The 17,102-nt window shown below is 35.9% G+C and overlaps 1 protein-coding gene across 1 annotated transcript in view; it reads right to left on the bottom strand.

The window, feature by feature from the left end:
* NBEA (neurobeachin) overlaps positions 1-17,102 on the bottom strand; it is a 437,354-nt gene that overhangs the window by 336,512 nt on the left and 83,740 nt on the right. Inside the window, exons 19-24 of the mRNA XM_009290267.2 lie at positions 15,651-15,732; positions 15,316-15,439; positions 14,780-14,972; positions 13,491-14,510; positions 9,065-9,282; positions 7,401-7,554 (exon numbers count right to left, since the gene is read on the bottom strand). Of these exons, the coding sequence (XP_009288542.1) occupies positions 7,401-7,554; positions 9,065-9,282; positions 13,491-14,510; positions 14,780-14,972; positions 15,316-15,439; positions 15,651-15,732 (1,791 nt within the window). The remainder of the gene's footprint in view (positions 1-7,400; positions 7,555-9,064; positions 9,283-13,490; positions 14,511-14,779; positions 14,973-15,315; positions 15,440-15,650; positions 15,733-17,102) is intronic.

Consider the following 17,102-nt stretch of genomic DNA (forward strand, 5'->3'; position numbering starts at 1 on the left):
CAATAAAAGAAAAAGAAAATTATTTACGTTAACTAAAAATACAATGTAAAATTGAAACAAATTAGTATCTTGGAATTAGACATTTATTTAATTTATATAATTATAACCAAAACATTTCAGCTCAGCATGAACATTTGAAAAAAAAGGCTTCTAAGACATAGCTATGCACAAGGAAAACTGTAAATCTTGTATTATTATGGAGTTGATGTAAATGCTGATTCTTCCAAACCAATGTACATCTTTTATATAGTACATAAAGCAATTTTGTGAAGCAATGTAAACCAAAGTAATGATTTCACTGATTATATAGAAACAAAATGTGTATTTTAGAACAAGCCATTTAACTGAAATGTAATAAAGTAGTTAATCTTTGTATGAGGAGGCAAATATGTTTAAAATGCTTTGACAAAACAAATGTAAATCACAAAAAGCAAACTGGTTCTTCATGCATAATGCTCCTTCCTTTGAAGCAACACATAGCTCATTATATATATTACATTTGGGTGGGATTTCTTCAAACTAAACCAATATCATACTGGATATTTGAATGCTTTTGAACCACAGGGAAAAAAAAAAAAAAGATTCACTAAGCCCCTGGGACTGAGTTAGTCTTCAAATTTCAATGTTCACAATTAAACAGCTGTGTAAAATTTTTATGTTTCAATTTTAGGTAGAAGCACTTTCTCTCTTATCACAATGGGCTAGGAACTAATCCTTAAGTTTTCACTAGTTATGTTTTAAAAAGAGAAAGAAACTGAATTTTCAAGCGTATGTCAGTATTTTTGTCATTTAAATAGTGGAAAAAACTAATCTAACAGAAAGAAAAACAAGCCGAAACAAACTGCTTGCTTTCCTTTTGGAACAGAAAATACCATGTTCAACCGGTTTTTAAATGTGTCTTCCTCTTTTGTCGAGCTGGATGCACCTCGAGAATTAACCTATGGCTATTTTCTCTCAATTACTAGCTGACAATTTTTACATCAGTGTGCCATTGTTGATTCTCAGAATTGTTATAGATCACACAGCACCTGTGGCATCACATGAGTCATGAACATGATGACGACAATGCTAACACTATACACAGGACATACAGAAAAATATCTCATCTTGGCTTTTTATCCACAGACCTAATAAGGTTGTTTTTAAATGTTTCATTGAGTTTTGTAGACAGCCATTTGTATAGCACCAGCCCTCAGAACACAATTTGAGAGCTGCTGTTTTAAATGCTGCAAGCAAGAATTAGAATTACGACTTCATAGACTAAGTGGAAAAACAAACCAGTTGCAAGGGGTCTGGAAATTTACTCTCAATTGTCACATATTTTTCAACTCCTCAAATTTCTTTTGCCTTACTCAATGTCCTCAAGTCCTTGTCACAGCTGCTACCCTTGTAGTAAGCAATGATTATTTCAAGTTCCTAGCTTGTACACAAAGTGTTTTATCTGGCAACCAGCTGCTATTAACAGAAAGCATCTTCTGCAAACCTTTTTCCTTACAGGTCCCCAAATAGGCTTTTTTCACACTTGTACACCATCTTAAAAATGTCTTCTTTATAGCTGTAATTAAAAAAAAGCTTCAAAGACCTCCTCACCAGAAAGAAAAAAAAAAAAAAAAAGGAAATCAGTATTTTATATTTTATGACCTACCTATAATATTGGCAGAGTTATCTATTATCCCCCAATTTGATAAGTGAGACATCAGAATCAACAGTGGGACACACTCCAGCTTATATTGTAAAATAACAAAACTGGTTATATTTTTATATATATTTATATATATATTTACTTCCACTTCAAATCGTTTCACATATACAATTGACAACCCTTTAAACACACCAGCATTTGAACCAAGTCCTTGTACAGACCCTGAGACAGAGGTGATATAGAATTGAAATCAAGGGAAACACTAAAACATGTGGAAATAGATTACTGTGAATTACAGTAAACTTTCCCTTGTATTCCATACAAACATATAACCTTCACTCTACTCTTCAATCATGCACAGATTTGCGAGTGGTTTGTTTTCACAGATAATGCATTTTTTCTTTTCTTCTTCCTATTCATATTTAAAGGCTCCTATTCGCAGCACTACTCAGATCGTCCTAGTCTGGATTAAAAAACCAAGGCAAAAGGCAGATTTCTATTACAAGAATTCAATAGTGAGGAAATACCATAATTAAGATTGCCTGTTCTACAGCCGACAAGGGATCATGGAGTAATTTTCCACCCAGCCCAGAGTTGCCATTTCACTACAAATCCTAACTATGCAAAGGAAAAAGTCTTTTTGAAATGGGAAATTCCCCAAACATTCATCTTTTTAAAGAAAGGTGATGATACTGCTTTTTCAGCAAGGGAGGGAACACAATACAGAATCTGTTGCATGAAAGAAAAAAAAATAATCTGCAATTCCTCCAATATTCTGAAAGTCATTTTGCTAAATTTATCTCTTGGTTCTTTTCTGCATATAGCCTTAATTAATTCAAGCATCCAATATCCAGTACCTATTCTACTAATGAGAAATATGTGAAATGCCTTTAAAAAAATGAGAGGCAATGGGACGCATGTAATAACAACTAACTCTATAGCAAATTGTTGAGAAGAGAGTTTTGTAACAGACATTTAGGACCGTTCAAGAACCAACAGCCCAGGATGAGGCCTTGCTTGAACTCAGACTGACACACTGAAGTCAAGGAACTGTGGATAAGTAGGACTGTGAGATCGACAAAGGAATTGTGTGTTTCTGTCTGTCATCTTCTCCGTTAGAAAACAAGTAAGCTACCTTGTAAAAAGAGGCTGGATTCAGCTCCAGGTCAACAACCATTGCAGTTGATGGACCCTACAGGGATCTGGCTGACCAGCCACTAGATGTCAACATCAGAGACAGCTGAATCATTTGCTTCTATTGAGTAGATCTCCACTGGCTAGAAACCTAGTCCACATGTGAGTACATCAAGCGGATACGTAAATTTGCCCTACTCTCCTCCTGAATTCCATCCTGTTTTATCATCCCCAAGTAAAAGGGTGGAACAACCTTTGCTGTCTATTCTATAGCCTTTTTGCTCTCATATTTCATTATTCCAGACCAAAAAGTAAATTTATTTTTAGAAGTACATGTAAATGACATGTCCTATGCCACAAATACAGCACACTAGGAGGAAATAAGTAAGAATTACTACTTTAAAATTTCAATATGGGCCCAAAAGGCCTTGAGTGGGAATACTTAAGAGTCACCATTCATGAAAGTAAAAAAGGAAGAAATGAAGTAAAACGAGCTCATACTTGTTGATAAACTGAATATATGTATTCTACAGTATCTACAAAATGTGAGGGTTCTGATACCCCAGAAAAGCTCTGCAGAATAGAGATATGGAGGATCAGAGGCTTTCAAAGACAGACAGACTAAACAAGATGAAGACTCTATGGATTCAAACAGGCACACCAGGAGATATGACTCAAGCCTACGAAGTCATAAATGATATGGAGACGAATAAAGACGCGATTAACCACTCCTTTCATAGCATAAACAGAAAGACACATACTGACTTTATACATTTAAGCAGACTTAAAAAAACAAAGACAAGAAGTGCTTCAAAGGTTATATAATTACTTTGTCACACTCAATGCCATAGGATATTATGGAGGCTAAAAGCGTAAGTAGCTTCAAAAAAGATTAGATAAAGTCTAGAAGGATAAACTCCTCAGTAGTTATTAAACGTGACAGCCCAGACACTCTCTCTAGCTGTTAAAATCCTAAATGCTGAAACGAAGTATCATTAGAGCAATCAATACACTTGCTCAGACTTCGGTATTTTGATGTAAGCTGCAAACAGTCACTGTTGGAGGCAGAATGCTAAACCAACCGGGCCCTTGGGCTGACCCAGTAAGGCAGCTCATGTAACACGTGGACAGCTTGCTTTTGCAAGAGTAGTGCAGTACTGCTTGACTGGACTTACAATACCATGCCCAGTTTAAATTACAGAATCACAAAATCACACAGAATCACAGAATGGTTGAGGTTGGAATGGATTCATGAGATGTAACACAAAATTTGGACTGTGTATCTTGTGGGGAAGAAAAAAAATCATTAATATAATTAACTAAAACACAGCAGGTTCCATCTGAAAATCAAGAAACACTTTTTCGCTGTGAGGGTGACCGAGCACTGGCACAGGTTGCCCAGGGAGGTGGCAGAGTCTCCATCCTCAGAGATACTCAAAAGCCATCTGAACACAGTCCTGGGCAACTGGCTCTTGGTGGCCCTGCCTGAGCAGAGGGGTTGGATCAGATGACCTCCAGAGGTCCCTTCCAGTCTCATCCATTCTGCGATTCTGCGATTCTTTGAATCAGTGAGGGAAAAAGAGTATTGGCTCTTTCCTCCCTTGAGAGTTACTCTGGCAAGAAAGTGTCACTAGAAGCCCTGCTGTAAGTGTTTTTATGCAGTGGAGACGTTACATAAATCTTCCTGTTTCAGATCTCTTCTCTCTTCCAGTTAGCAGCTCTTGGAAGGAGGAGAGTGAGACAGAGTCTTCTGTAACTGATTGTAAGCACTGGACTACTTCGCCCTTTCAAGACTGAGAAGAAATATATTCCTAACCAGCAGTCCGTCCACTTTCTCCACAGCAGTTCAAGGATGCAAAAGTATTACAAGTCCGAGAATCAGTACAAAACTTTTCGTTCATCATATGATGGATATGAAGAAGTGGTCTGATGCCCAACAGGGCATCTGGTCCCTTCATAACTGTGATCCAGAACAATATTGAGGGAGAGCACCTTCTCTAAGAAGGAAGAAGGACATGCTGGGCTTTTTGTATCTGTCACAATGATGAATAAATCCACCTTCCTCCTAATGTTTATGGACAGGCAATGACGGAACAGGAATGGAGTTGAATGGGAGGGAAGAAGCTCTCTGCTAGGTGGAAGTGATTCATCATCTAGATGGTAACGTTTATTTCCAGGTGAAGTTAGTTTGTGATTTTATCAATTACTTCTCCCCACTCTCCCTGTACATCTGGGACAAAAGTAATCACTTTTTCTTTTTTAATTTCACAGAGTAGAATTAATTCAGTTTGAGGCCAGCTACTGATCTTTTAGTGAATTAGTTTATTTCACAATTTATTTTTATTTTATTATCCTAAAAAGATAGAAGAATTGAGCATTGAAGTAGTACACACAGTCCCCATGTAGTGGAGAAATGCATGCATAGTACACAAATTTGAACATGTAGTCTGTTGTATCAATGCATGAAAATCACTGCTATTGTAGCAAGGCAGTATCAACACACAATATTTCAACAAACGGATGTGTAATTTATAAAGCTGTATCAGCTATCTATCTATACATGCACACACACATACATATTTATTATCCAGAACAGAGGGAAATGGTGAACTGCAAAATTATTATTCTACGGAATGGCTCTGCAGTGTCATAAACCAGGATAAGAGCTACAAGACACCAAGACCATTCAATGGACTTGCAACCTAATTAATTCTGTGCCTGTTTTATATTTTTATATAAAAGATGGCAAAGAAAACATCTTCATTTTCAAATGATGTCTAAAAGGTTTGTTTTAAAAAATACCTCCCAATGTCCTTTTATCTAAAGACCAATAGTACAGCCTGCATCTCAAGATGGCTTGGTGTGTACTCTCTCATCCTTGTCAATATTTACAATGAAGCACTTGCAAAATCTTTTATTCAGCAACCTTGATGTCATTCTTGTGACTACAGAGAACTGAAGTCTTTCCTGCGAGTCTTGCACTTTTGCTTATAGCAAATATTTTCCCAGTTAACACAGTGAAAATAGTGAAGACACAGCATTTAACCATTAATTGCCTGGCTGAAAGTGATATTAATGTTTAGCCAATTGCTAGCCCATACAGTCACACCTTTCAAATAAAATCATGCAAAACAGGTTTTTTCGCTATCTAACTAGAATAGTAGAGGCAAAGTAAAGTAACCTCAATTGCTGAATGGCTAGAACAAGTGTCCTGGTTTCAGCAGGGATAGAGTTTATTTCCTTCCTAGTAGCTGGTACAGTGCTGTGTTTTGGATTTAGGATGAGAATAATGTTGATAACACACTGATGTTTTAGTTGTTGCTGAGTGGTGCTTACACTAGTCAACCACCTTTCATCTTCCCATGCTCTACCGACTGAGAAGGCTGGAGGTGCACAAGAAGCTGGGAGGGGGCACAGCCAAACTGGCCAAAGGGACATTCCATACCATGGGACGTCATGCTCAGTACATAAACTGGGGAAAGCTGGCCGGGGGGGCCGCTGCTCGGGGACTGGCTGGGCATCGGTCGGCGGGTGGTGAGCAATTGTACTGTGCATCACTTGCTTTGTGTATTATTATTATTACATTATTATTATTATTGTTATTATTATTTTATTTCAATTATTAAACTGTTTTTATCTTAACCCACGAGTTTTTCTCACTTTTACTCTTCCGATTCTCTCCCCCATCCCACCGCGGGGGGTGGGGGGTGGGAGGTAGTGAGCGAGCGGCTGGGGGGTGCTCAGTTGCCGACTGAGGTTAAACCACGACAACAAGGAATTGAGCTTTTACTGCCAAACCACATTTGTAGCCTCCGGTGTCTACTAGCCACATTACTTCAGAGGAGCTTCTTTGTCCCTTTTTGGCCTCATTTTCTCCCCTTTCAAAGACCAATACTAACTGCAAATGCTTACGGGACGTTCAAGGTAAAACATTTAGTATGAAAGAAATAGTTACAGACATTATATGCACAGACAAGGCATCACATTCAAATACTGTAATTACTATTGACAATAAAGCAATATTTACAAATTATTTCTCCCTTTTTCATGAAGCATTCTATTAGGCTACTCTGCCTGCCTGAACTGTGATCACCTAAGAAATTACAGCTTACTAAGAACATCGGAGTGGATAAAAATATCAGCCTATTTAAAAAAAAAATTTTAAAAAAAAAAAAAAAAGGAAACAAAGGTCAGGACCTACTGAAGGAAGAAGTAAACAGAGTAGCAAGGGGACGACTTCTGATATGATTTGGCATGCAAACAAATGGTGGCCATGCAAAACAGATTTATGAATATCAATGACTAGCCATCATGAAGCATGTAATTTTGTTACAGTAATCATGATTTGTAACCATGATCCTAATGGTCTTCTCTTTCAAACATCTATGAAATATTATTCTTACTTAGTACTACTTCTCTAATACAATTAGCATTTCAAATGCAAAATATTATAAACACTCTGTATATCAAAGCTTAACAGTTTGGATTATAAATTTAATTTTTTTGAAGGAATTAGCAGATAGGGGACAGGAGTCTCTAAAGAAGAAAAGTCATCTGCAAATAGTGGTTTGTATTAGTAAAAACAATTTCTAATATGACCACTAGGTGGAAATATTGTACTTACAGTTGGGGATGTGGCTGCTGACAGCAATGGTAAAATTCCTCCACAAGCAATAATAATATTGTCTACCATCTGGGAAATGAGGTGTATTGTGTTGTGTACAAAAATAATATTTTCATTGCTATTGACAAAGTCCATCACAGACTTTGTGGAGTGGCTGCAAGAACAGAAGAAAGGATGGATTAAAACCAAACAGTTAAAATAAAAGTTTAGTTAAATTTATTCTTTGCAACCAGACCGTGACTGTTTCTTTGATATAAAGGCAAAATCTTGTCTACAAAACTTTGCATGTAAATTGTCTAAAAATATGAACAGGACTAGTCTAATGAACAAATTGATTGCTATCTATTTTCACACCAGGATTAGTTTCAGATATCCAGTTGAGAACAATGGCTCATAAACTTCTATTCCCATCAACCAGTACTTCACTTCACAGGCAGTTCTGCTGAAAGCAGGAGGGTTGTTTCTTCAGCGTGAAAGTTATTATTTAATATTAAGAGTTCACCATACTGCACCAGTGCCATTTGAAGCACCCTTGATAACACCTAATGATAACACCTGCTAGTGTTTAAAGGAGAAATTTGATAATATGGTGATACCTTGATCTAATATTAACTTTATTTCCTAATATTAAACTTAGCATTAGCAATAGCTTTGCAAGCCACAGATGATAATAAGATTAGCTGAAATCTCAGCAACTCCTAATTGGTGAGAAATTGTCCCATGAAACAGTCACTCCCCCAAAATATAAAACAGTGTGTGAAAATATTGCGAAATACTCAGTCTACAAGTAAGCTGTTCCCAAAACAACATTGTGGCCAGTCAGCAAACAAAAATTAGGGGCTTCAGTTGAAAATATACAAACTGAACTTTAACCTCCAAACATTACCTAAACACAAAGTACAAACCCCTTCCACATATTTGGCCAAAAAAAAAAAATCAAAATTGTCTATTTCCTAGTGACTATCACAGAACAGTTCACCAAACTGGAAATTAAATGCTATATAAATTGGTCCTTGGATATAATTATGCTCAAGTTTTCTGAAAATGACCGATTCTGTCCTGGAAATTAGATTAAATATTGTCTGGTACACCTAAGGGCTCTGATAACAATGTTATTGAGTATCTCTGTTAAAGTATACAAAAAACCTAGGAAATCACATTGCTGTCATAAAATATAACATAACCACCGAGACTAACTTAACCAGGAGCTGGCATGCAAAAAAAAATTTGTCAACTAGAAAGAGTGATTCCTTAGAAAATGTTATAGGAAAGAGTTTTTATTTATAAGGTTTGCAGGTAGAGAAGCTCTCTTTTAATTGATCAGTTGAAAAAATGGCCATTAGCAGACACACAAGTCTTCCTCATGTCTGAAACAGAAGCAGCAGATTCTAACACTAAACATAAGCTGAAAGAGCAGCTCAGTTTAGTTAGGTGTGTGTGAGTTATACAATCTCTCAAGAAAACAGAAATTGTTACCTGTGAAATAGAGCTGTTACAGGCTGGGAAGGGGTGAAAAAAGAAGATACAAGATACAGAAGGGCACTTCAGCTAACACCAACTCTTTCCCTTTCCACTATCCCAGTAACATCCCCTCTACAACGCAGCTAATTTTTCCTTGTTGATGGAAACGCAAAACAGGAGTTAAAGAAGAAACAACCATCTACCTTCTCCAAACATGTACATCTGTTTCTAGTGCAAAAAGCAAGTCTGTCAGGAGCCGCTGGTGCATAGGAGACCATTTAAACTCTGGAATACGAAACATAGTTGTGCGTGGGCCTGGACTAAACTGTCGTCGCTGCTCTTCCGTCATTGGCATTCCTCGAAATCCCAAGTCAACACGTAAATCCCGGTCTTGCTGGGTGACGGATCGACCCTGTACCGCCTACATCAATAAGGAGTTCAAAAATCATGTTAACTTTTTGTAATGTGTTTTTGAATGGATCACATAATTTGAGAAAGGATGGGCTAAAACTGGACTTGAGCACAAACTACAGGAGATATTGATATTCCAAGGCAGGCAGTATCCTTCAGTAAAGGATTTGCTCCAATTCAAATCAATCAGCACTGAGGGGCTACGGCTGGCCTTCCTTTCAGCTATTCACCAATGTTTTACACTCAGGTTCTTCACTTGAAGTATTACAGAAAAGACCAAATGCAGCACATACAACATCAGCGGTGACAAGACTTTTTTTGTAGGAAACAACTATTCTTTTGTGCTGATAACACAATTTTCTTTGAATATTTGACTCTAAACATGGACAAACTACACAGTGATGGCTTCAAGGAATCAGTGTACTTTTAGACAGCTCCTCATTTTCCAAAACCAATTTATTTACCTGGTCTTTTTAGCAGGATCATTAGAGAATCAAGTCTAGTCTCCCAAATCTCATTTTGCCAATTTTGTTACACTTTGTTAATTGGTTAACAGTTTTATGGATCCTCAGGACATTCTTTAGATTCTCCCAACACGTGGTGGATGTGCATTTCATTCCCTTTCAATACCTACATAGTCAAGACTGTTTCCACTTGGTGATTAAAGACAAAAGTAAAAGATACACATAGAGGATATGATAGAGAATACCGTGAAGGAAAAAGTAGTAAAGAACAAACATTTTGACTGAATTTGAGGCAAATATTCATAACAACAAAATTACTTATAATGTGCAACATCTCTGAAAGGAAGAAATACAAAGTCTGATCCTTGAAATTATTTTAAAGTGACTTTAGACTAGCTTAAAACTGGCAAAATGGAAAATATACTTGCTTTGCTCACATATTCATTTCCTGATCTCAGCACACTGTTTTAAATCTGGACATTTAAAAGCAAAAAGACATTTATGAAATATTTTGTGCTAGCAATGTAAAAATGGACATGGCATTGGCGTTGAGCTGGAAAGCTTAGATCTTTAGTCTGATTTTGATCTTCTGTAGCCAGCATTTTGAGAGCAGGGCAGGTTTCCTTCATTCAATTTGACCTATTGGGATCAAAATTGTTATTGTTGCTTTCATTTCCTGTGTTTTTCTTAAAGTTATCTTTAAATTATTATTTTCTTTTTTTCTTAGACTTATCTAAGATTTGATTTTTTTGCATGAATCTTCTGCATAGTGCTTTCAATTCTATTTTCAGTCTTTCCTAGTTGGGACCATAGGAAGGAGTTAATTTTATATTCTTCAATTTTTGATCTACTATTGATAAAGGCATTAACTCTTCTTAGAAGTAAGCAGGAGTTCCCATCTCTACTTTGTTGTGCAAGCTGTTGCTTTCTTTCAGTCCGTTTCAACAAGACAGCTTACTTCTTACTGATAAGGTGGGGAGCTGATTGTAGATCGGTTTTAGAGAATTTGAATACAATCCATTCACATACCACTTGTTTTCTTTTGGGTACAACTACAGGTAGTTGTCATGTCAGCAGCAGTAATGGTATCATAATTGTACCATAACAGGAAAGCTTTTATCTAGCCAATAATACTGTATTTGCAAGAATGGGCTTTGATGTGCATTGCATAAACCACCATGAAACCCAACTATCTACACTTGGGTGGCCAGTGTTTAAGTCATTTTCAGTGTTTTCAGTGGTCTCAAAGAGATCAAATCTAATGTGGCAGTTCCCATGCATGCTGCAATCAAAACTCCAACCTCCGGCTCCACTGTAGACATGTTAAAAGTAACATTGCTTTTTACTCATGAGAAGAATAATGCTTGATTTATGTTTTATTTAATACATATTTCCATCTTTTTTTATTAAGGTTAACTTCATTTAAACAGAAAAGATTTAACTATGGACGGTTTACAGTTCACAGGGTATTTCGAAACACCCAAAGAAGAGATTAGAGGATAACAACAATTCCGGTGGGTACACTGTTGATAATTGTTTTTAAGAAAATTATTTAAGAGATAATAATGGCTACAGACTTAAATCAATTCATTGTAGTTTATAATTTATTTTAGTGGGAAATAACTGTGATTTAAGCAGTATATGGAGAATCAAGGGAGATAAATAACTTGTAGAGTCAGACTCTTGAAGAGTACACAGTTTGTAAATAATTTGCAATCCAAATGATATATTAGGAATTTTGTGAGTAGCTAAGAGTAAAACATTTGGAAAACATTTTGTTTCTCCTATCTTACAATGATCTGATAAAAGCTCATTAAGATTTATGTATGATTTTAATCCTAACAAATAATAATAGGCTTGAGGAATTTACATTTTTATAATTCAACTGTTATAGGTGAAATTCATTGAGAAAAGAGGTTAAAGAACAGAAAAGTCCTGAAGTCACACCAACAGGATTTTCTACACTAGCTAGTACAAAGTCAGATTATCTTTTTCATTAAAAATTTATCTTTCAAATTCACTGTGTTTATGGGTGCATATATGTACATAGCAAATGAATACTAGCATTTCATTATTATTTTACTCTTTAAACAAAGATCCACATTTCAAAATAAAAACTGAGTGCTCCTTTTTCTTGCTAGCCTCCATTCATTCCATTTATCAGTTTCCATGGTATTAACAGTCTTAATTTTAAGACTTAACATAAGGTGTTTGGGAACTGATGGTAATAGATATACTATTCCTATCGAGAGCTTTCAGGGCTTGTTCTTTATTACAAAGAATGCTTTTAAATATAAGGATCCCTACACAATGCTTGACAGTCTGTTACTGATGTTATGAGGATTTTCATAGTTTTGAAAAAAATACTTACAAGAGAACCCCCAACTTTTCTTATAATACTTGTCTAGGGAATGCAAGAGCTCCATCTGCTTTTCTCTTCAAAACAGAGGTTCTTACCACAGAAGAGAGACTTAGAAGAGAGTGTTCTTTCTGTATGTCAGAACCCACTGGTCTGAGTAACTGGTTTTTGTTGGTTTGTTTTTTTTTTTTAAAGGGAAAGTTTCTGTTTTAGAAACCACAGGTTGTTTAACTAAATTAAAATGTCCATTCACTGGAGGTTTTCTGAAAGCATTGTCTCCCTGAAGAACGAAGCAGGCAGGCTGACCTGTGTTCTTTTATCAGATGACGTACTTTGAGTGTACTTGAATGTATCTCTGAAACTCTTTCTTCTGATGATTTGGTACACACTACACAGTACTGGGCAGAGCAATTTTTGCAATTTTTGTTTGGCTCTTCTTCCACAGTTTCAGGAAGTCTGCCTGACTTTTAAATCCTAGAAGATAAATACTGGTGTACATACTGGACATATAGTCAGCTAGTAAAACCTTGAAGGTAGTCAATTCTTTCACCTGATAACATCCTTAAATGCAATCTTTGATTACATGCTACAGTCTCTGAACAATGCCAGTGAGGAAATTAATTCTGTGCTTTAAAAGTTCAAAGTGATCCTATATTTTGCTGTGTATACAGAGTACAAATTCTTTCAAAGAGTAGACTTCTGCCTTGGCCTTCCCATTTTCAGAATGCTATGGCTCTCACAAAACCACTATTTTTTCAGAATTTTTCAGAAGGAGACCTGGACAAGACAGGATCTCCAAGAAGAAAGTAGATACTTCTTCTTTTATTAATCATCTCTGGTCTGGAAATCAAGTCGCAGTTTTTCTTCTATTATCCCTAAACTATTCCTTTTCTTGTGTTAGGATCAAATATGGAGATTATTTATGCCAGCATTCCTGTATGGGAAGAAAGACAGTGTACTAAGTGCTGTAAGACAACACTCTGAGACAGGTACAGCAAGAGTAAAGAATACTTCAATGTGTATTTCATAGTAAAATACAGATATTTCTAATCTTAAGACATACTAACAAGAAAGTCTAAAGCAGAATTCTAAGAGTATCAGTTAATCTCTCCACAACAACTAAGGAAAATGGATGAGAGATTCTCTTAGCTATTTTTTTAAAACTAAAGCATCCACAATTGCAATACATATTTTCTATACAAACATGAAAGACTTCACAGTCCTTATACACGTTATGGCATTTTCAAAGCAAATAGGCTTGGAGGATGGAAACCTTCCATGTAATTAAAGAAATATACTTCAAACATCTCTCAGATCTCATACTATTAATTTATCCAGCAGCAATGAACAGCAATTACATCAGACACATACATGCCTACAGCACTTGAAACTTACCTGGGTTGTGGTAGTTGTCTGGATCTTCCGTATCTCCTTTCCTGCTTCCTTACCATCATCAGATCTTTCCGTATCTGATATTATACTTCCTGCATCAACACTAGGTACAGTTTTGCTACCAGAAGACTCTGTCTCAAGAGTTGTGGCAGTCATTTCAGCATATTCTAATCCTTTAGATGATGAAGCCAACTCCCTCTCAGATATGCTACTCATTCCATCTGAAGTTGTGTGAATCTTGAACTCCTTGTCCTCTATTATACTTGAAGCACATGTTATATCTACACTACTCGTCATATGTGCAAGCAATCCCAAATCATCATTTACACCAAGATGCATCTGTGCCTCTTGCACATTTGGAATAGAAATGTGGTTACTTGAAAGTTCAGGTAGAAGTTTCTCCTCTTGACTAGGTATTTTATCAAAGAGAAATGAGGTACTGTTAGTAGAAGGTTCATCTTTCTCATCAGCCAGAGTTATTAATGGACCATTATCTTTTTCCTCATTCTTCTTAATAATACCCACACTTCCATGAACATTGTTTTGCAGTTTCTCAACAGCAGCACTATATACATTATCTAGAAGAGATTCAACTTCTACAAGTGCACCATTTTCTCCAGTTACCAGTGTCTCTGGTGATAAATCCATATCATCAAGTTTTACTTCAGTAGCTTCTACCTTTTCAGCTTTTATATCAACTAAAAGGTCATGAACTTCCACATGCACTCCTCCTCCTGACCTCTCAGCACTTCCAAGCACATCATCTGACACCTTTGTAGCCATGAGCAAGTCCCTCGTATCTGTACTGACAGGGTAATCCGTTTCACTTTCTGGACTTTGGCTTTGTGAAAGGTCTTCTATCTCTCGAATTTCCATTCCACCTTTTGCTCCTGTTGTCTGAGAGGAAAGACCTGAGATAGTGCTCACGTTCCCCTTCTTCCCCTTTTTTATGTTTTCTTCCTCTTGCCTTTGATATTCTTCATACATTTTTGCTAGATACTCCTTGTGAGCCTCATATGTGACCTTAAAATGAAAAGAACAGATTATGTGGATGAATATATGCTACATGAACTTGGACAAAAACTAACAAGAATCTTAACAACATATTACATACAGCTTACAAATTGTTTCACAGCAAAGGATCGACAACGATGACAAAAAACAGCCACCTTGACATGTATGGAGATAGCCACCAGATGGCACTAAATCACTTTACAGCTTATCTTCCTATATTGCTAGTCCCTTTGGGGGAGTTACCAGTGTTAAAAAAACATCCACGAGCCATTTCTTACCTTGGAATGAGCTATAGAAAGAGTATCCACCCACACTCTCCAGCCTCCCCATTCATATTTTATTGCATGATACAAGAGAATACGGAAAATGTTGTAAACCATCTCTGTGATCTTCTGCTCTTCAGAGTTCTTAGGGTTAATGTATCCCAGAGAAAACATCCAGTCCTGCCACACTGAACACTGAAGTAAACATCTAAAGTGAAATAATTAGGTCAAAATATATCCAAACAAAGCTTCTTTATTTTAACATTATGATGGTTAAAATAGGAAGAAAATAATTTGGTACATCTTCTCTGAACATCCATCGAATGGTGGGAAGAAACTTAAAAATACTTCAGGATGAATAAAAATTTAAAGTATATTCTAAACAGAAGAACCCAGTATTATTTCTTTAACTAAGAAAAGTTACCAGAGACCTATTCCATTTATTTTTTATATATTCCATTTAATATACAGTATAAAACTCTACACAGAGTACAACAGATTGCTATTACCCACAAGTCAAGGACGAGAAAATACTATTTGTAGTGACATACCTTCTGTTTTCACTGCTACTACTAAAGAGTTTTATCATATCAGATAAGAACAAACGTCGAACTTCCATCAGCTCTGCACTTGGCGTGGAGTTTTTTAACAGCGTAGCCACCACCTTAAGAATCACTTTGAAAGAATAAATTAGTTACGTAACACATTTTAACAACATTTAAAAAAAAAAGTTGCTGACAGCAACTAATGTAATTAGTAACTGAAACCCATATGTATTTGAGATACACTAATGAATTGTTCTCGCTTCCTGAACCATATTCTTTAAAAAAAACCCACAACCTCTAGGCAATACATTTATCATACAAACATAATATATTGTCCTTACTTGGATTCTGAATTTTCACTGTAGAATCTGGCTCTGGATGCGGTTTATGAACAACTTGAGTGCATACTTGTTCTGTCAAAATCTGAAATAGAATATTAAGTTCCTTTTACCATTTTTAATTAAACGCTACAGCATCTCTTTGTTCATTTTTAAATTTGTTAAGAACATTTACCATGGCCACACTGTAACTTCCTATAAAACATTTTGATAAAATATTTTTATTCTTGAAGAATGGAAATGAGCAATTCCTCTACGCAAGGATAAAGATTTTCATGGATGTACAGTGGCTGGTTAATTAACGTTTTAGTTAGCTGACTAAATATACAATAATTGTGTTTTAAAGATATTTCATTCATATTTCTCATAGTGTTACACATTCACAGATCAAAAACTCTTTCATGAGCACTGTACAGCAAAAGTTATTCTCATACATTCCGTCCATAACCAAACCCAGTATTTCTTAAAAGTGGGCTTGGTTTTCTCCAGCTAGGAAAGAGGAACAGTCACAGACAGCATTCCATAGGAATAATCTTGGGGCTTCACATCAGCAAGACAGATCATTCTCCTGTTTCATGAATTGTACCTGACAAACTAATTCATCTGTATTGAGGCAACACCACAGAACTTTCACACTGGGATACCTGTCACAAGTTCTATGCATGCAACTTTATTTTTAAGGACAAGCTAAAAATTTAATGATATTCACATAGGATTCTCAATAAGTATATTCAAGCAAACGCATTTCAAAATAGAATCATTTCACTAGTAATTCTTATTTATTTTAAAGCAGAAATTTAGCTCATTCAGTAAACAATAATCAAACTAATGTCAGTTGTAAATACAGTATCTTTGACTGTGTCTTTACATATTGGTATTTAAAAGAGAATATAAATATGCCTTTGCTTTTTATGAGAGAACATGGAAAATATCTGCATCAGTTCCTTGGCAAATCTTTTGTACTTCTGGCACTTAACTCCTTTTTCTCCTCCTCTGGCTATTTTTTCAAATGTAAATGTCTGTGGATGCTGGACTCCATGAGGACTTTAATTTTGTCACTGAGTTATGCATTTTCTGAGAATACCAATCACAGAAGCTCTCAGAAATCTGAATGCAGCTACATCTAGACTGTGAGACCCAAGCTGTCAAACCACATAAGGTAAGCTTAGATACGTGCAATAAAAAGGAACTTAATGTCTGAGTAAGTCATTGGCAAATAGATGACATTTAGGTTTTTACAATCATAGGAGAATGTTTTCTACATCATTCAGACTCAGAACCCTAAATATCAAGCACTCCTTTAGTCTTCCATGTCTTTTCTGGAGTCAATCCTCAGTATCTAGCCATTACACCTATTTGTGACTGAACAAAAAATAATAGCATAACCAAAAAAAAAAAAAAAAAAAAAAAACATAGGCTTCGACTAACTTGATGTTGACAATATTTTGTTTTAAC

The sequence above is a fragment of the Aptenodytes forsteri genome, unplaced genomic scaffold (genome assembly GCF_000699145.1).
Source record: "Aptenodytes forsteri isolate BGI_AS27 unplaced genomic scaffold, ASM69914v1 Scaffold155, whole genome shotgun sequence".
Classification (NCBI taxonomy): Eukaryota; Metazoa; Chordata; class Aves; order Sphenisciformes; family Spheniscidae; genus Aptenodytes; species Aptenodytes forsteri.